At 42.0% G+C, this 21,134-nt stretch overlaps 1 protein-coding gene across 1 annotated transcript in view; it reads right to left on the bottom strand.

The window, feature by feature from the left end:
- DGKQ (diacylglycerol kinase theta) overlaps positions 1 to 21,134 on the bottom strand; it is a 75,412-nt gene that overhangs the window by 40,346 nt on the left and 13,932 nt on the right. Inside the window, exons 3-8 of the mRNA XM_079959251.1 lie at positions 15,475 to 15,574; positions 13,394 to 13,479; positions 13,006 to 13,131; positions 10,194 to 10,347; positions 3,179 to 3,247; positions 1,341 to 1,441 (exon numbers count right to left, since the gene is read on the bottom strand). Of these exons, the coding sequence (XP_079815377.1) occupies positions 1,341 to 1,441; positions 3,179 to 3,247; positions 10,194 to 10,347; positions 13,006 to 13,131; positions 13,394 to 13,479; positions 15,475 to 15,574 (636 nt within the window). The remainder of the gene's footprint in view (positions 1 to 1,340; positions 1,442 to 3,178; positions 3,248 to 10,193; positions 10,348 to 13,005; positions 13,132 to 13,393; positions 13,480 to 15,474; positions 15,575 to 21,134) is intronic.

Raw genomic sequence — 21,134 nt, 5'->3', positions numbered from 1 at the left:
TAAAATCTTGAAATAAAAACCAGCAAAACAACAAAAAGCAGGACAGCAGTGCATGGCAATACAAAGGGAGGCCAGATAGCTACCCAATTCAAGACCTGGGTAATGTACGTCTTGACCAACTGTCAATTGTCAGAAAGCATACACTGCTGACACAAGACACACCAGAGGGAAAGTCATTCCACAACCTGGGGACCATCACAGAGAAGGCTCTCTCATGCACCACCACTCCTTGAGCCACAAAGGATGGTGGCACTACCAAAAGGATCTCGACTGCTGACTTTAGCAGTTGGGCAGGTCAATGTGGGAGGCGGCGCTTCTTTGGCTATTTGAGGTCTAAGTTATTTAGAGTTCTATATGTCAATGTTAACTCCTTATATTGAGCTTGGTAGCAAATGACAACCAGTGCAGGCCTCTCAAGACAGGCATAGTACAACAGGCAAAGGTCGAGGGGACACGTGGCCTTATGGGAATATTGCTTACCACATGTCACTTTTTCTACTCTGCTTTATTTCCACGTTAGCAACTGGGTAGCTGATGGAACTCCACAGTGGGAAGGATTTGGTTTGGGAGCAGTTGCTGGCCCCCAAACGTGGGGGTGGGAATCAAAACTCACAATAGTAAGTAGTACTATTATGCATAAGATAGTAGGTTTGAAAGAGGTACTAAAAGATAGTATATGTACCCCAGAAAGAAGAAGCTCTAACTACTGTTAGTCAAGAGAAAGGGTAGAGGCTCCCAGAAGAAAAGATGTGATCCTGCACAGGTTCTTATTAACAAGGTAAAAAAGGGGGAAAGGACACCTGGACAGTTAAATTCAGTTAAAGGCGAATATGGGGTGGCGGCACTCATTTCGCTTTTCAGGCCAAGGGACCCAGTGTTCCACAAACAGCTTTCCAAGTCATGTTCCCAGCATGACTAACTAAACCACTTTTGGAGCAACGGAACACCGTAACAGAAGCCAGAGTGCACGGAAACGCTATTTACCTTTCCACCACATCTACTTGCGCTGATGTGCTTTCAAACTGCTAGGTGGGCAGAAGCTGGGACAAAGTAACAGGAGCTTACCCCATCGCACGGATTCGAACTGCTGACCTTCCAAATTGGCAAGCCAAAGAGGCTCAGCAGTTTAGGCCACAGAGCCACTGTATCAGATGCCACCTGAACTACAAATACCTAAGTATTTAACATTATGATGAACTGCTTATTATTTTGAAAGAAAATATTTAATAATAAAGCTAAGATTAAATGATCAACCTCATATATAAACACAGTTAACATTTTTCAGTTTTTCTATTTGAGAATCCATACAATTTTAGAAAGCAGGCAACAGGCACTCTTACCACAACTTCTTCATTTTTTGTAATCCTTGGGACCGTAATAAGCCGAAACTGATTGCGTTTTACTGCATCGTTCCCGTCGTATATTTTCAAGATCTGTTTACCTAAAAGGAAAATGGTATTTTAGTATTTAATACAAAGTAGTGTACTGCATCCAGACCACTGAGACAATTTGCAGGGAGTTTTAACTTTCAGCTGCATTGGAAATCTATTGTATTTACATTGCTTCCATCAGTGTAACGAAATTTCTAAATTATTCTAAATCTAAATTATTCTGAATCTAAATTATTACTGTTCATTGTTAAATCGCTTCAAGGTGTCTCATAAGACGCGGTTCACAAATGGGATGGAATAAAAATTAAATAAATAACATGCCAGATAAGATGAAAAATACAGGTGGCAGAATGCATCCCTAATTATATGACATATTTCTATTGATTTTTATTGCAAGCCACTTTGGGGAGTCATCCTGGCCAAAAAATAGGATGTATTAAAGAAAACAATGTGGGACAAGAAGCTACAGTTAGAACTGGATATGGAACAACTGATTGGTTCAAAATTGGGAAAGGAGTACGGCAAGGCTGTATATTGTCTCCCTGCTTATTTAACTTATATGCAGAATTCATCATGCGAAAGGCTGGGCTGGATGAATCCCAAGCCAGAATTAAGATCGCCGGAAGAAATATCAACAACCTCAGATATGCAGATGACACAACCTTGATGGCAGAAAGTGAGGAGGAATTAAAGAACCCTTTAATGAGGGTAAAAGAGGAGTGTGCAAAATATGGTCTGAAGCTCAACATCAAAAAAACGAAGATCATGGCCACTGGTCCCATCACCTCCTGGGAAATAGAAGGGGAAGAAATGGAAGCAGTGAGAGATTTTACTTTCTTGGGCTCCATGATCACTGCAGACGGTGACAGCAGTCACGAAATTAAAAGACGCCTGCTCCTTGGGAGAAAGGCGATGGCAAACCTAGACAGCGTCTTAAAAAGCAGAGACATCACCTTGCCAACAAAGGTCCGTATAGTTAAAGCCATGGTTTTCCCAGTAGTGATGTATGGAAGTGAGAGCTGGACCATAAAGAAGGCTGATCGCTGAAGAATTGATGCTTTTGAATTATGGTGCTGGAGGAGACTCTTGAGAGTCCCATGGACTGCAAGAAGATCAAATGTATCCATTATGAAGGAAATCAGCCCTGAGTGCTCACTGGAAGGACAGATCATGAAGCTGAGGCTCCAATACTTTGGCTACCTCATGAGAAGTGGCCAAAAGACTCCTTGGAAAAGACCCTGATGTTGGGAAAGATTTAGGGCACAAGAAGAAGGGGACGACAGAGGACGAGATGTTTGGACAGTGTTCTTGAAGCTACAAACATGAATCTGATCAAACTGCGGGAGGCAGTAGAAGACAGGAGTGCCTGGCGTGTTCTGGTCCATGGGGTCACGAAGAGTCGGACACGACTAAACGACTAAACAACAACAACAACAACAACAAAGAAAACAAGCTAACAAAATAATAAGCCACTCTTTTGATCATTTCGAGGAGAAAGATTACTGAATTATTATTTATTAAAAATAAAGTTTATTCTGTCTTTCTGTTAAAGGAAATGCACAAGAAGGCTTACAAACTAGCACTGTACATATGTGTTCTCAGTTATGACAGTAGGAGATGACTAAGTGGATTTGCAAGCAGCTGCTTATGCCTGGCTGCATTTTACTGCCAACTCCTTGGAAATTGGACTGTACCATGTTTTGTACACCAACAAAAGGCATCATATGCTCCTAGCACAAATCTTGCTGCAAACAGATACTCTCTGCTTAGTAACAAATGCTACTTACTTGAGTCTGTGGAAACCTGGGGCTCTTTTAGTGATAATTGTGTTGAACTGTCAACATCGTCGTCGTCATCTGTGAAAAGAAAAGTCTCCTTTAAAGGTTTGCCTTTAAAATCAAGGTGTTCATCCTTTAAAATAAAATGTTGCGATGAAAACAATACTATCAGATTTTCCTATTATAGTACTCACATTACTGAAACACATAGACATGCAAGCATGCCCATGATAAATAAATATACATTCTCTACAGCCATATACTGGAAAGCCGCATGGAATTCTTGTTTTTATGAAGCTGACATATGTACTTTTATGAGCCCTGGAAAAGCAGGGTTTCAAATTCCCACTCAGTCATGAAGTTCACTTGCTGATGTAGGGCAAGCCACAGTCTTTAAGCCTGACGTACCTCACACGATTGTTGTGAGGATAAAAGGAGCGTCTCCACCCCCACCGCTCAGCCCAGACACTGAGGTCCAGCTCCGAGGGCCTTCTGGCAGTTCCCTCCCTGCGAGAAGTGAGAGGGCCTTCTCGATAGTCACGCCCACCCTGTGAAACGTCCTCCCATCAGATGTCAAGGAAATAAGCAACTATCTGACTTTTAGAAGACATCTGAAGGCAGCCCTGTTTAGGGTAGTTTTAATGTTTGATGCTTTGTCGCATTATGATGATGATGATGATGTTGGGAGCCGCCCAGAGTGGCTGGGGTAACCCAGCCAAATGGAAGGGGTATAAATATTATTATTATTATTATTATTATTATTATTATTATTATGTGAGAGCCATGTTCGCCACCTTTAGCTCCTTAGAGGAAAGGTAGGAAATGAAGTGTGTGTGTGCTTAGCTTGCCTCCATTTAAAGAATTTAAATCACCCTCACTTTTTTCTGTGAAAATGTAATGTTTGTTAAATAACTACCGTTATCACTTTCTTAATGCGGGTCAGAAAAAGATCTAACCTGCAAATGCTTTTTTTGACAGACAAAAGTAGAGGATAAATCATCCCATATTACCAATGGTAAAGGTAAAGGTACCCCTGACCGTTAGGTCCAGTCGCGGACGACTCTGGGGTTGCGGCACTCATCTCGCTCTATAAGCCGAGGGAGCCGGCGTTTGTCCGCAGACAGCTTCCAGGTCATGTGGCCAGCATGACTAAGCCGCTTCTGGCGAACCAGAGCAGCGCACAGAAACACCGTTTACCTTCCCGCCGGAGCGGTACCTATTTATCTACTTGCACTTGATGTGCTTTCAAACTACTAGGCGGGCAGGAGCTGGGACCGAATAACGGGAGCTCACCCCGTTGTGGGGATTCGAACTGCCGACCTTCTGATTGGCAAGCCCTAGGCTCTGTGGTTTAGACCACAGTGCCACCCGCGTCCCAATACCAATGGTAATCCATATACCAATATACCCAAACCAATGGGAAATATATTTTACTACTTTCTTCAGCTTGGATTCTGGTTTTGCTATCATGGGTAGAAGCATCCTCTGTTTCATTCTGTAGGCTGGCATCAGAATAAAGCAGCTCAATTTCCCTGTCCCCCCACCATAAAGTGGGGGAGGAAGGGAAAGGAGATTGTTAGCTGCTTTGAGACTCCATAGGGTAGTGATAAAGCGGGATATCAAATCCAACCTCTTCTGCATTTTTATTATTGATACTTCCAGGTTTGTTGAACTGCTGCATTTGGAGTATTCAACAAGAAGAAAGTTAAATGAGTGCAAAATGTAATTCCCCATTCACAGCAAATAAACTGAAGGACAACTCGAGCATTACTTCAAAATATGACTTTCCAAACTGAAGGTCAAAGAGAAAGAATGACATAGAATGAAAATGGAATAAAGTCATCTTTCATAGCTGAGGATAGTAACATTTGAAGCATTATCTAGCATGAAGTCTTAGAAGAGGCACAATTCTAGGTTTGTAAATTACTCCTTAAGGCAAAAAATAAAGTAATAAAAATAACTTTCACCAAGACACAAGGAACAAGTGCTTTATCAATGAGAGGACTTCTTCTGTATTTCTTTCTCAAATTCTGATAAGGAAGTTTTTAGCTAAGGGGAAATGGTATTTGTGGGAGTCTAAAAACAAGTCAAATTGCCATCCTGAATGGATTGAGAAGACCTCTTGCCTAATTTCTGTAAATCAAGTGATGCAGGCCATACTTGGTCATAAGTCTTGACAGATCAGACATGGTATAATTAATACATACAGATTCTGCTTGCAGCTTAGAGATATTTCTCTTGTTTAAAAAGGATGTTTATCGCTTAACTAAGAAATGCAAAGCCAATTCTTCCACTAGATTCCTGGCTTGTCCATCAAAAGATTTTCCATTACTGCACTTTCCCAGAGGTGCCAACTTGAATAAAATACTGGGGGTGGACAGGTAAGCCCCACCCCCACATAACTGATCACGACACGGCACACACACACCATTTGAGTGGCAATGCCCATCAACTTTGGGTGCCCTGGCCCCCTCAAATATTTTATGGGGGGGGGGGTCGAAGGGACTCCTATGCTCTTTCCTAAGGGCCTTTTCACACATTAGTTTAAGGCCTATTCCAAAAAGAGGATCTGAAAACAGGTCTTTGAAGATATGTGCATTGTACTGGCACACTTATCAGAGTCAGGGAGGGTTCTGGCTCCCTGATAAGTATACACTTGACAGCCAACCTGATCTTGCTGCTGTGCAATGTGTGCAACAGCTCTTATGTACACCAAAAGGAAAGTAGTGACTGTAAGCTATGCAGCATGCTATGTTGATCTGAAAAGAATGGCAGACTACTCCTTTCCCAACATAATCTCTTTACAACACAGCTATCTTACTTCAACATCTACTAATTTCCTAAGAGACACACTGCCATAGCAATCCCAATACAATTTATGGCCCCAGACAACTGCCCTATATATCCTGAGGGGTGTGTCTCAAAATCTATGGCAGCCCAGGCTTGCACCCTTGGTATTATACACAGTTTTCCAGCCACAAGATGTTTCATTAGTGCCTCTCAAAAAACTATTGCAGTCCAAAGCAGTTGCATATGTTGCTTGTTCTGTCAAGCCATGCCTGAGCACGGAAAATCTGAGGGCATGATAAAACATGACAAAAGAGAACAGACACACAAACAAGTTTAAAAGAATATGCCGAAAGAAAGCAAAGGATAATCTGTAGCATCACAGCTACACCAGCCTATGTGCTTATAGAAACATGATGCAATGTCCACTCACAGAGAGAGATTTTACATGCACTGACTTGATCCAGAAGCCACTTTTCAAAAATTTCCAGAAAATACCATTAGCATTTCTGGTGGAGAACGATCGCTGCAGGCAACAACCGATTTACGCGAGTCCAGCTGATGGGCAATCGTGCACATATGCATGACGCCAACTCCAGAAACGACCCAAAAATGTCACCCAAAAGGCACAACTGGGTGGAGCAGGACAGAACATAACCCTCGAGCAAAACGAGGATTGCCTGTACATAACAGCTTTAGGTGTATTCCTGTAACCACCAGCAAAGCAGAACTTAACCATTCCAGCAAGTTCAATACAGTACTTCAAGCAATTTCTACTCCTCACAGGTAGACATTTTTGAAGGACAGACAATTGGGTATTCTTGTTTTTTATAGAGGGAGTTATTTTCTAGATGAGTGTACAGTGTTAAATATGCATAAAGTGTATTTATTCATATGTGCAAAGGTCCTATAACTTCCCCACCTTGTTTACATATCTAACTGAAACAGGTTTATTCACTTTTCAAGCTACATAATGCAACCTAATGAATCAGCACAAACAATAAGCTATTTTTGTTTGATGGGAAAGGTCTGACCAAGTTGCTTTTGTTAGCTTTAAAATTATCCAGAAAACAATAAATATTTATCCAAAGATTTGAAAGGTAGCTTCATACATAAGCAAACAGGTTTGAAAAGAAACACCGTGCATTTATGTCAGGGAACTGCCATCGGAAAGACAAGCGGTGGAGGGGCTCTCAGAAGTCAGGAGAGACTCAGCAGCGGCGGAAGGCAGCAGCAGCGGGAGAGTGGGAGATCAGGGAGAGAGAGAGACGAAGGAATGGCTCAGGGAGTCTTCCAGCGATAACAGCGGAGAAGTCTCAGGTCCTCCCATAGGTACACCCACTCCTCGCCGGAAACTGTCGCGCCGAGAATCTAGACGACGCGTTTCCGTCAAGGAGCTTTTATGCTGGAGTAGATTCCGTAAACGCCCACTGTCGGATTCTGCCAGCGACTGAGGGAGCCATGCTTAAGGGCTCCGCTAAAAACAGAGCCTTGCTAAGTTGAGCAAACTCTGAGGGACTAAGCTTTACGCACAAGCAGCTCATCATCCCATCACAATTTGCAAACTAAAAATTCCAAGCTAGCATTTTTAGCAAAGGTCGGCTTTGACACAAGCCACCCAATTGATTGTTTGGTCAATTTGTGCCTTAGAGAATTTTTTTGTAAAATACAAACATACAAGAGATTAGCACTTGGAAGCCAGTGACAAGAATGCAAGCTCCTTCCTCCCATCACAGTTCTCAAGGGAAATGTCACCAATGACCTTAAGCGCAGCTAATGTGAACCAGGGATCTTAAAAACCAAACAGTAACATTAACAGTGTAATCCTAAAAAGGTTTCCTCAGAAGTCTCGCCGAGGTCAATGGGACTTACTGCCTAGTAGCTGTATTCAGAATTGTAGGCTAAATCATATTTAGGAGGGATGTAGCACTTCACAAACCCTAAGCTAAGACTCGGGGTTGAAACCATTAGTTACGCTAAAAGACATTTGCTCATCTTTCATGTGTGCTTAAAATAAATATTTGCAACCATCTGAGCTAGTTTATTCATGACCACTGACATTCACGTTTAATGACAACCTGACGAATTACCTTCTCCAAAGGCTCTGAAGTCTACCTATCTCCAGGACACGTGAAGTGTTGCAAGATTTAAAATGTGCTTTACTAAAGCAGCACATTTAGAATGGATTGTAAAGGACCTAGCATGCAGGATATGCAAGGCAACAGAAGAATTTAAGAACATAAGAATCAAGTTGTTGGACTGTCCAAGGTTCATCCAGTAGTTTCAAATAGCAGCCAGGCATATCCCTCTGGAAGTTTTTACACAGAATATGAAGACGAAGGCCAAATCCTGCTCAACACTGAAGATGGAGGTTCCATTTAGCTATTATGGCTTATTAAGCCACAGATAGACCTATCTGCACTGCCAATTATAGTTACAGTCCTAGCCTTGTGGGGAAATAGGGAAATATGAATATATTCTTGAGAACCTGAGGGAAAAAATATATGTAGGATGTACTCTAGGTGGCAGTAAAATATTATGGTAGAAACGGAACAAAGTATTTTCAGTACAGCCAAGGCAAAGGAAACACATTTATACATGTTATTTACTGCCTCAGCTCTACATAAAATTAGTTTGCTGTTTTACATGAAGGTTTGCCATCATTCTTAAGTGTGTTTTTTCTAGTACAGTATCAGAACATTTACCTGTACCTGGGTAAGCACAAAGACAAAAAGATGAAGAAAATGTATGCACTAAAATATGCCCCTTCCTTGTGTTCCATTGTTATAGATTTGTTGCATATGAAAAGCAAGCAAACCTTCCCCACACACTGCAAAAGGAACCAATCCCCACAAGTTCAGCCATGAATCAAAAGTCATTTACTTTGTACAAGAAAACTGAGGAAACTTTTTGACTCCACGGGCCATTAAGTCTTCATCAAGAATGGCCTTGTGGGCCAAATTTGACAGATGGGTGCAGCCAAGGTGCAACGTGCTTTGAAGTCCCAAAATCAGGACTTTAACACACTATGTACAGCATGGGTATGCAAACTAAGGCCTGGAGGCTGGATCCGGCCCAATTGCCTTCTAAATCTGGCCCGTGGATGGTCCGGGAATCAGCATATTTTTACATGAGTAGAATGTGCCCTTTTATTTAAAATGCATCTCGGGTTGTTTGTGGGGGCCTGCCTGGTGTTTTTACATGAGTAGAATGTGTGCTTTTATTTAAAATGCATCTCTGGGTTATTTATGGGGCATAGGAATTTGTTCATTCTCCCCCCCCCCATGGTCTGAGGGGCGGTGGACTGGCCCACGGCTGAAAAAGTTTGCTGCCTCCTGGTGTACAGAAATTTGTTTCTAAAATGGAGGTTGAGTTAATGAGTGGGGAGGGGGTTAAAATTTGCTGCTTTGGCTGTGCACCTTTGTTCCCTGCAGGGAACAGGAGAGCACAGGTACAGCAGGATTTGGCCTAGTCCTCCCACTCATCAGATGACATTATGAGTGATGCCAGCTGGTGGGTAGGTAGGGCATGACTTGGGGGAAATGATGTCATGAGCCAACTTGGACTCCCTGGCAGGTCAATATGGGCCCACAGGCTGACAGTTCCCAAACAGGTTGTAAAATACACACCTTGCTTAAAGCTATTCATCCCCTACTTATTTTCTATAGCAAATACATTTTCAAAATGTGAAAAAGTATTGATATTTTAAACCAGGCACACTCCTACTTTAAGCTAAGAAAAATCCTGAATAAAGGTAATTTGATTGGGGGACGGGGATGTAAATAAACTAACAAGCATGCTTTTTAAAAAATAAGAAGCAAGAGATTTTTGGTTTAGCAAATAGCAGACTAAAATGGTAAATTCCTAACAAGTACGTCTAAGACTTCTTAAAGCACAATGCATGCCTGCTCAGAAGAAAGCCCTGTTGTGTTCAATTAAACGTATTCCTAGGTAAGTGTTCATAGGGTGGTTGTCTACGTAAGCAACTGGACAGCACATGGTATTCAACCCAAATCTGACTCACAAAGACTTTAGCTCTCAGAAACGCTTTCTGGCCCAGAACAACCATCTGAATGAGGCTTAGGGGCTTGTTTCCTACCCCTGTTCTCAGAAGTTTCTCCTTTTAACAAGGATACCCCTTTGACAATTGTGCATTTTGGCTTTTAATAAAAACAAAAAGTAATCACTAAATTGTTAAATAAACCAATGGATTAATATTACGCAGTCAGAACTTTACCTGCTTCTGTCTGTAAGCTTTCCGATATCCGAAAACAGTGCATTTTACTGAAGTTGCGAGAACATAAGTGCACACAGTTTGGAGGAAGAATCATGTTTCTTAGTCTTCCAAATGTACATTCTGGAGGTACAATCACAGAGCAAGCAGCATGAGCCTATGGAAAACACAGCATCAGGTTCTTGTAAAGTCATGTCTAATTTCTATTTCAGAGCTGTAAATTTTGAGCCTAGACAGCTGTTTCCCACCCAATTTAAATTAATCTATACCCATAGTTTGTGGTTGGCAATGTGTGTGTGTGTGTGTGTGTGGCAGAGATAAAGGGCACCCCCAAAAAAGTTGCAACCTTTGACAAAGTTAGTACTTCTTTCAGATCCCCTATCATATGGTAAATAATCATGAACACTTTAAAATTCTGTGTTATTTTATATCCCCTTAGTCACAGAAGACAGAAATTAAATATCAGTAAGCAAAGTTAATCCCATGTGAGCTCAAATATTCATATTCTATGTGCTCAGAAGTTCAATGAATGGAAGAAGCTTGGTCACACAGAAAATGTGAGCATGGATCAGCAATTTCCTGTAAAATTAATCAGGGAGCCATTACATATTGGGGAACAGTCCATTTTACAGATAAGTAAAAGCTTATTGCCTCAGTTCTTCTAGTTTTTTGTTTGTTTTAAAAAACTATCTTCATTTAGTTTTCCTTCCTGGCTAGTTTTGAAATGAAATGAAATACAAAGTACAACTGAACACAAAGTACAATGATCACAGCCTCTCTCCTCCCTACAGAGATTCATTAACCATACTCTTTATATATATAAAAACCTGGTTAAACAGATAGTTCTGTAACCTGTGGAGTTTAATGAGTAGCACACTGGCACACTGGCAGCACTATTACTGATTGCCAAAGCACAGTAAAATACAAGTTTAGATGTATTCAGATTCAGTGCCTAATACCTTTTCACCTTGGTGATTTCTGGCTTTGAAAGAATAAGCAAAACAAACCTAATGCAAGTTTGGGATCACCAAGGTCAAATTTTTAGAGCAGGATGGGGGGATACTGAGGCCTCACTGCACTCCCTGCCCTCAAGTTGTTTCCCAGTGCCCCATCACTGGAAGTGATCCCAGCTGAGAGAAAATGCTGGGACGTGGGTCCCATTCTGCTGCAGAGGAAAACTGCAGATTTGGAGAACACCCACAGTAAGACCCACTCCCTGTGTTACGTAAGATTGAGGCAGAACCAGACTTTAAAAAGAGACAGGTTTGCCACTGTCACATACTGCCTGGCCTTAAGCCCAGCTCAATACAAGTATTTTAGATGGAAACATGTGGTTTCAATAGGGAAGAGAGACAAATGAGCCAGTGTGGTGTAGTGGTTAAGAGCAGTGGACTCGTAATGTGGTGATCTGGGTTTGATTCCCTCCTCCTCCACATGCAGCTGCTGGGTGACCTTGGGCTAGTCACACTTCTCTGAAGTCTCTCAGCCTCACTCACCTCACAGAGTGTTTGTTGTGGGGGAGGAAGGGAAAGGAGATTGTTAGCCGCTTTGAGACTCCTTAAAGGTAAAGGGACCCCTGACCATTAGGTCCAGTCGTGGCCGACTCTGGGGTTGCGGCGCTCATCTCGCTTTATTGACCGAGGGAGCCAGCATACAGCTTCCGGGTCATGTGGCCAGCATGACTAAGCCACTTCTGGCGAACCAGAGCAGCACATGGAAACGCCGTTTACCTTCCTGCCAGAGCGGTACCTATTTATCTACTTGCACTTTGACGTGCTTTCAAACTCCTAGGTTGGCAGGAGCAGGGACAGAGCAATGGGAGCTCACCCTATTGCGGGGATTCGAACCGCCAACCTTCTGATCGGCAAGTCCTAGGCTCTGTTGTTTAACCCACAGCACCACCCGCATCCCTTGAGACTCCTTAGGGTAGTGATAAAGCGGGATATCAAATCCAAACCCTTCTTCTTCAGCTGAGTAGCAGTACACATCCTATCCATGCAGAAGGTCCAGAGTGCACTCCCTGGCATTTCCAGTTAAAAAGATGTCAGGCAACAAGACTGAGAAAGACCTTTTGTCTGAAGCAGTGGGGCATGTACAGCCAAGTCAGAGGACGTGCTGGGCTAGAGGGGCATGATATGCTCCAGTAGAAAACAACTATGTTCATATGATGTTTAAAATATAAACCAAATCACAAACACAAAGGAAGGGTAGTCTAAAGCTGAGTATGTTGCTACGGAAATAATTCCACATACTGTTACACCTAAAAGGGAATTTCCACAGTAGTGTACATTCTTAGTTTAATGTTGCCATTCAGAAACAAACAAAATGTATTTGAAGAGTAAAGAAAGGCAGTTCACATTTTCTGAGTTATTTCCAGAGTACACTTACAGTCCTGTTAGATAGTTCTTAAGATAGCAGAAACCCAGCCAGATGGGTTTTCTAAAAAATGTTTACATAGTGACCACTTATGGATTGTAATGACAGTTATCATGTTATTTTTCCAGACTACATGCACTGTATTATGGACATTTCAGTTATTTTGTTATTCTGTTTATTTACTTATCTGATGTTTTTATACCACACCTTTCGTCCATTCTGGAGAACAGGGAAACCTCACATATGAGATTGTTTAAAAACAACCATCTTTAATTAAAACAGAGAATACATTAACATTCTGTTTTATCATATATAATATACTGTGATGGACTTCCAGCTAAACTACCTTTCACTGCTTCTTTCTTTTAAGTTGCCTTGAGGATTCTGGCCGGTTCACATGCCAGGGTATGGAAAAAACAAATAAATCTTGTTTACGTACCAGAATGCCGCACCATTCACATCTCATACCCGAGAGCACCTCGGAAGAGCCACACGTTTTCCTGCAGACCTTACAACGTGCACCTGAAGAAAGATTTCCCTCCCTCCAGTGATGATGGTATGTATCCTACAGAAATTAAATAAATCAATTATTTAAAAAATGTACTGCAACTTTTAAAATTGCTTTAAAATCTTGGTGAAGCAGTTGAATTAGCTGCACTCGAAATCTGAATATCTAACCTTTCAGTGAGTCCAGAAAAATCAACCAAAACAAACATTTAACGACAGAGTCTTCGAAGCAAGTTCAACTTTGCGTTAGGCCCTTTGAAGCAAAGCTTTCCTAACAGATTTCTTTTCTCTGTTGTTTAAACAAAAACTTTTGTACTTACGTGATCCTGACTGCCATCTTGATGGCACTGGCGACAGTCACTACAGGCAAATGGGGCACAATCCGTATGTACGTGCAGCTCACAAACTAGGAGTAAACAGAGGGGAAGGGGAGGAAATTGCCTCTTGTTTGTTTTACTCTTGCTTTTATCTCTATTTTTAATTCTCCTACTTTACTTTTAAAATATATTTAATCATTATTATAGTAAAGATGCAACATCATGTACACGGTTAGCAGAACCATAAGAACCTAAGAAGAGCCTACTGGATCAGGCCAATCAGATGCAATCACAAGCAGGACCTGAGCAAAAAAAGTAGTCTCCCCTCCTGCAGGCACCAGCAATTGGTATTCAGAAGCACAGTGCCTGTGACTGTGGAGGCAAAGCACAGCAACTGTGGCTAGCAGACAATGATAGCCTTATCCTCCATGAATTTGCCTAATTTTATTTAAATCCATCCAACTGGGTGGCTTTAATGTAACAGGTAAAGGTAAAGGGACCCCTGACCATTAGGTCCAGTCGTGACTGACTCTGGGGTTGCGGCGCTCACCTCGCTTTATTGGCCGAGGGAGCCGGCGTACAGCTTCCGGGTCATGTGGCCAGCATGACTAAGCCGCTTCTGGCGAACTAGAGCAGTGCACGGAAACGCCGTTTACCTTCCCGCCGAAGCGGTACCTATTTATCTACTTGCACTTTGACGTGCTCTCTAACTGCTAGGTTGGCAGGAGCAGGGACCAAGCAACGGGAGCTCACCCCGTCGCGGGGATTCAAACCACCGACCTTCTGATCAGCAAGTCCTAGATTCTGTGGTTTAACCCACAGCACCACCCGCGTCCCTAAAGTAACAAGTACAGAGGCCCAATGTAGGCCAGAACCACAATGGGGCCAAAGCATTAAGACACTACTCTGAAGACCAACGGGGACTTGACCTGGAGCAGAGGTACGCATGCTTGCTATTTACATGTTACAAACAACCAACAGCCACTCAATTTCTAATTTCATGAATAATGTCATGTCTGCATTGGCCCTCAGTGCTTTGCATGCAAAAGATCCCAGCTCCAGTCCCTAGAATTACCAGTTAAAGGATCTTAAAAATCTTATTAAATAGGAACCCCAAAATCTGGGATCCATTCCAAACTGGTGCCAAAATTTTGCAATAGTTTGAACCCCTTTGGCACCACAAATCCCACTCTCAAAATGAGGAACTGATACTAAAACCTGGGTTCCTAATTAATGTCACTAGTTAACAGCACTCAAAATCCCATATTGTCCAATGGATTCCAAGCAATGTCATATTTCTGCAATTGTTTTGAATCATTCTGGAGCACAAACCCCATGTTTAGCACTACCCCCCTAAAAAGCACAGTAACTAATGAATCAAACCTGGGAAATATCTCTGTCCCTTTGGGAAGGAGAACATGATATAGTTTCAAATACAGAGTAGTTTTTTCTTTAAAGTACTTTTCATTGAGATTTTTGTAACAGATAAAAGCCTTCCATCTTCTAACTAACAGAGACATCCAGGAGGGACTTCTCGCACATTTGCCTGAATGGCAAGTCTCAGCCTTGTTGATGGCTCATCTTCCTAGTTTGTTTTATGTGTCAATGGCCTTTCCCTCAGGTGATCTCCTGGACATGGGGAGCTGGCCTGTCACTAATTTTTGCACTTGCTAGAACTCTGCCCAAGACCTTGGAGGCCCACCATCAATTGAAACAGACAGATATTGGGTTAGATGGAACAACTCTCTCAATATAGGCGGTTTTGTATGAAATCACATTAGATTTGTACATTGAGATTAACCTACGAAATCGCCATTTCTCATACAACATCAACAACTTGTAAATGCTATGAGAGTACATTTTTCAAGGTAACTCTGCTGGGAAAAGGTGGGAAGAGAGAAATTTGGCTTATCAACAGGCTTCCTCCCCACACTCTCTACAATCCCTCACACGTCCTAGTATGTCCTCATTTATCATTCTAGGAAGTGCCTTAAAAATATTGTGCTTGTGCCAGGGTGGCAGACAGTTAAGATACCAATTAGAATAAGCTGACAACACCATGATCCATTACAGTTCAGCCTTACCTTCACAGCGAAATGCTGGAGACTCCAAAAGCTTTCTGCACACGGCACAGAACTTTCTCTTGTAATGTCCTGGAGGTCCTAAACAATGTGCAACTGGAACCTGCACAGAAAACAAAGTGTGCTTTAACTGTATACTGTGCCCTTAAGATCTACAGGTGCAGCATAACTATATATAGGCAACTAAAAACACTGAGCAACTTGGGTGACTGTTAATTTATGTGTATTCAGTTTATGCCCAATCAGAAACCAAGGCCCTCTGTGAGAATCTTTTTTCTTTTTTAACCTCTCCCGTGAGAATATTGAGTCAACAGCAGTCCAATCAAGCAATTTTAAAGATTAAGTGTATTTATACAATTTCTTAATCACAATTCAGTAAGGAGATCCCATTAGAACATTTCCAACCACATCCCTAGGAGGGACACAGGACGATCAATTCGGTACTCACACAATCATGGTATAGCAATCTGCATCCCAGAAAGGCAAATATATATAGGCGCAAAATTACACAAGGAAAAAACAAAAATAAATCACAGGAGAAAATGCTGCAAAGCTAGAAAGAAAGCCAGTGTTCCAATGACAAGGATCAATCTTAACTACGAGTTCTGGAAGAGTTGCTCCCTGTCTTGCAGGCCTCGTTCCACCTGGCCTGGGAGGGAAGGGGCCCTGACTGACTCCAGCTACAAAATCTGAGCCTGCTGAACTGAGTCTTGGGCTGGGGTATTGTTTAGAAGTTCTGTTGGGGGGGCGTTGCTGCTGTTATTGATATTATTTTTTTGTATCTTTATTTTTAGATCTAATGACCCTATGACTTGTGTGGAAAGGTTGTGTACTTTTTGATGTGTTCTGCTTTTGTAATGTTTGTAATGTACCGTATTTTTTGCCCTATAGGACGCACTTTTTCCCCTCCAAAAATGAAGGGGAAATGTGTGTGCGTCCTATGGGGCGAATGCAAGCTTTCGCTGAAGCCTGGAGAGCGAGAGGGGTCGGTGCACACCAACCCCTCTCGCTCTCCAGGCTTCAGGAAGCTATCAGCAAGCCTGGGGAGCCCGGCGGGAATTCCCGTGGGCTCGTAAGGCTTGCGGGCAGCAGCCTGCAGCCCACAAACTCGGGGGACAGAGGGGAGGCGGAGCGCCACCATCCTGCTGTTCCCCGACCTGGTTTGGATTCCCCGACCTGGTTTTGGGGGGGAAATAAAGAAAAAAAAATCCCTTTATTTCCCCCCCCAAAAAAAACTAGGTGCGTCCTTTGGGCCGGTGCGCCCTATGGGACGAAAAATACGGTAAATCTTTTCATGCTGTAAACTACCTTGAGCAAGGCTTTCACTTTGGAAAGGTGTCATACAAATAAAATGACGGTGATGATGAATAAAGGATGATGTAGTGCCAGCCACTTCTTACCCAGTGACCCAGGCATAAAAAGTTTCTCTGTTACACAAAGATTGCAAAAGGAATGTTCTCCCTTCTTTACGTATCAAATGACGCAATTTCTACTGACTGGTTTCTAACAATCAAAAGGAAATAGTCACTTCCTTTGCCTCTGTGTCAGTCTAGGGCTTAAAGCGAATATTCACTAAGGAACTACTATGCGCATATATTTTCTGCTTCTGAAAGTGGGTGGAAAGATGCAATTTTAATTACTCTCTACAATCCCATCTTCCCCGTCCCCACAGAGGAGACTAAGGAAACAGAGACTAATTATACTGTCCTCACCACACAGAGTCTCAGTTATTCCTGTTCTAAATACAGTAGTCACCATAGACAATTTAGCTACATTAATTCTATGTGGTGATGTCACAAGACACCCTGACAAAGCTGTATAATTTTTGCTTCTCATTTATTATTGAAAGCCCTTTCTAGAATATGATCTTGATATGAGCCATTAAAATCAATTAGCAAAACACAGCATAGCAATCTGATTCTATAAATGCTTTTAAAGCCACCTAAGTGCCGTCATTATACTGAACACATTATCTAATCAACATGCAATACTGCAGCAGAAAAGGGAAACTGCATTTTTTTTTCCAAGAGAGAGAGAGACAGAGAGAATACGAACAAATAAAAAACAAACATGTAGTTTAGCTCTAGATAATAGTACCATTAAGAGTTATTTGTGGCACAAGGATGCCTGTTCTATTTTCAGCTATCTTCAGCTGAAACTTCCTGTTTCGAGTTTTTGGTAGGGGTTTCCCTTTGCTGTGCAAGACTTCATTACACTGATAGGCTTAGAACAATGACACACACAACTGCAAAAGGAAAACAATATACCAAACCAAAGACAGCTGAAAAGGCACTCAGCCTGGAACAAAAGTCACCAGGGAGATGGTAAATTGTTACCTTTGAAAAGCTATGTTCAGTGCATGGCTGAATTGGAGCCAGGACTCACCAGCATAAAAATTATTCAGAATCCTGGAACATGCGAAATATTGACAAAGATGCCTGTGAGCATGCACAGAACCCTTTTCAGCAACTACAGAATGACCTCATTCATATATGAGATGTCATACTAGTTCCAATGTATTACACAGCATACCAATGCATGCTGCCCTCATCCCCAGGTGCAAGTGGGAGAATCGAGCCAAGGTTTCAAGGCTTACTGCTATGGCCAAACCCAGGGTCATGGTTTATTTCCCTAAAACAAAACCACAAGCAGCGAGCCAAGAACCAACAATGGCTTCTTGACTGTGGTTTGTCGGAGGGGGGGCGGGAATCACAGCCCTGCGTTCGGATGAAACAAGTTTGGTTTGCTGTTCCTGCTTGCACCAGGGGAGAGTGAAGCAGAAGCAACTGAACAGCTTGCAATCCCCAAAAGCCATAAACCACAGGATATCATTACAATTCCACACAACACCCGCAATCTGGGGTTTTAGCTAACTACATCCTGGTTAGTAGAAATAATTTCCAGAAACCTGACATCCTTCATTTTTGAGATTAAGCACTTTCAAGGCAGCGACTTTTCTCCAATATCAACAAATCCATTGAGGGCAGCAGCAGTAGCTATGCAAATCTAGCTTGAAAAGAGAATTGCATTTGGCTGTTTACACAGTAAACAATTTGCTCAGCAAGGGCCAAACTGGAGGCAATTAGAACAGATAAACACATGATGAAAAACACCTATCAAGATATGGTCTTGATATAATTCAATTCTGGTTTGGGGCACAAACCAAGCCGTGTGTGTGTGTGTGTGTGTGTGTGTGTGTGTACACAAACACACACACACACACACACACACACACACCCTGTTGCCACCTACAGGAGGCAGCAGAAGAATCAAATTCAACCTAATATATAGCACAATTCTTATAAGGTGGCTTCCTATGTTCTATGTCCTGCTAGAGGAAGATCAAGGGCTGCATGTGCCAGGGGCGAAACTAGGCTTTATTTCACCTGTGTCAAAGACCCAGTTTGGCACACCCCCGTGCACATTTGCGTACCCATACACACACAGGCTAGGAGCCTCAATCACTCCTCTGGAGGCTTCACCCAGGGCAAAAAACCTCACTAGTTTCCCCCTCCTAAAGCACAGCTCATGCACAAGGTGATTTGCTTAACTACAAATGCTGTAAGCAAAGCAAGCAAGCAAATAAATAAATAAATCCTACAATTTATCTTATCCTTGTATACTTTGGGGTGATAAAAGCCAAATTAACAAGACAACAAAAGATCTTTAGCCAACGCATAAGGGAAAAGATGCAAGGAAGAAGTACTGAACAAGACTGCATGCAGGTCAAAGCAATAATAGCAAAAGACTTTTATCAGGACCAAATGAAACGACACATAAAGCAGTGAGAAGCTTTAGAGTTCAACCAGAAGTCAAAAATAATTTCCTGAAGACAACTATACATGCATTTGTTTAAACTAAAATAGGTACAGTACTAGACAATACAGGCTGCTCACAAAAATGTTTGATATATTTTGGACTCCATCCAGCTTGTAACCAAGTCCAAGCAACAAAGATTCATCATAGTACGCAAATGCCATAATTTCTCTTTGAACATTGTCGACACATGAACTTATCTGACTCATGGCATGCTTCTTATTTTGTGAGCCTTTACTTGACCTTGAATTCCATGTCCTGCTTTAAAGTGACATTTTCATTAAGTCCGGGATAATCCCCATTTTGCTTAGCATCAAGCGAAAAATTCAGACGAAGCTGACTCTTAGCCAGATTCCCTTTACCCTTAAGTATTCAAAATGCAATTCCTGGTTTATAACATTAGCATGCTCTAAGAATCCAGCAGGAAGAAATCTTTAACACCCTTCATATATTAGAACTTTCCACAAATAGCCACTTTGTATAATCAGCAAGAAGGGTAGGGGACAAAAATAGAAGCTTCCCATACATAGAATAAACTAGCATTAAGCCTTCTGTTATGTTTTTAAGCTAAGAGCCAAAGTGAATGTTTGCTTCATGCAGCCAACACACAATACAGCTGTCCCATATGGCTGCTTTTGGACAGCAGAATATTATCTTCCAAGCCCATCAGGCAGCCTGTAATTAACAGAAGCAGTTGAACATTTCATGACACCTTTTAATGCTGAAGACTTAAAAGTCACATGCAAGAGGGGGTTGCTTATGTTAGCTTGAAGGAAAAGGCTTCTGAGGACAAAGCACAGAAATAAAAAAGCATTCTCTGCAGTAGCAAATGAAGGAAACTCCACTGCAACCATGTCACTTATGCTTGCTATAGTTTTAAGCTTAAAAAAGTAAGTATCATGCTACAGAGGCAACATAAATTCAAGGGTATTCTCCTGACCTCAACTTTTTCAAAATCAACAAGAATCATAACAAAACTGACATAATAAAAAATGAAATCATCGCTGCCCATGACTTTGAACCAATATTATGGATGACATACTAAATCTAAACTTAAAAGTGCAGTTATTTGCATACAGACGGAGTGCAGAAACATGCAATTCCACATCCTCTCCTTTTCCCACCCCTCTGCCTGGAGGAGCTGTTGTCAAAGTAATATCCAATAAGAAAATGTCTGTTCCTTCTCCTTTTCATTGTGTTCCAGAATGTAGACATGTATTCACCTTGAAAGGTATATATGCATATCAGGAAATCAGGGTCCACTTGATTCTAGGGTATTTTCAAAAGGGGTGGTAGGAGCTATTATGTCACCCTGACAACTCTCCATCATTTGGCTCTTAACACCTGGTCTTTTGCATGGCCAATGATCACGAAGACCTTCATATGTCTAGAACAGGGATGTCCAACAGGTCGATTGCGATCTACTGGTAGATCCCTATGAGGTTTTGGTAGATTGCGGCCAATCTCTGGCTCCCTTTCCTTAGCGTTGCTAAAAATTACTCCTGCCCCGCCCCCTGCCCCGCCTTCCATTTGTTGTATGATCTCTGGAAGGGAAGATGGAGCTTTCTCTGTGTTGCTGTTTTGAGCCATAGCGATCTTCTTGTGAGTGATTTTACCCCTTTGTCCCTTGCCTTTAACCCCCCCCCCCAAAATGGAACTCCTCCCAAAAAAGCTCAACTGTGAGCTGAACCCCCCCCCCAAAAACGGGGCTTTCCTCCTCCCCAAAAAAACCTCAACAACTTTGAGCTGAACACCAAAAAAAGGGGGGGGTAGATCACTGCCAGTTTTTAATTCTGAAAGTAGATTGCAGGCTCTTGAGAGTTGGCTACCCCTGGTCTAGAAGATAT

The sequence above is a fragment of the Podarcis cretensis genome (genome assembly GCF_951804945.1).
Source record: "Podarcis cretensis genome assembly, chromosome: 17".
NCBI lineage: Eukaryota > Metazoa > Chordata > Lepidosauria > Squamata > Lacertidae > Podarcis > Podarcis cretensis.
The sequence above is the reverse complement of the archived record's forward strand: the minus strand, read 5'-3'. Positions and strand labels throughout refer to the sequence as shown.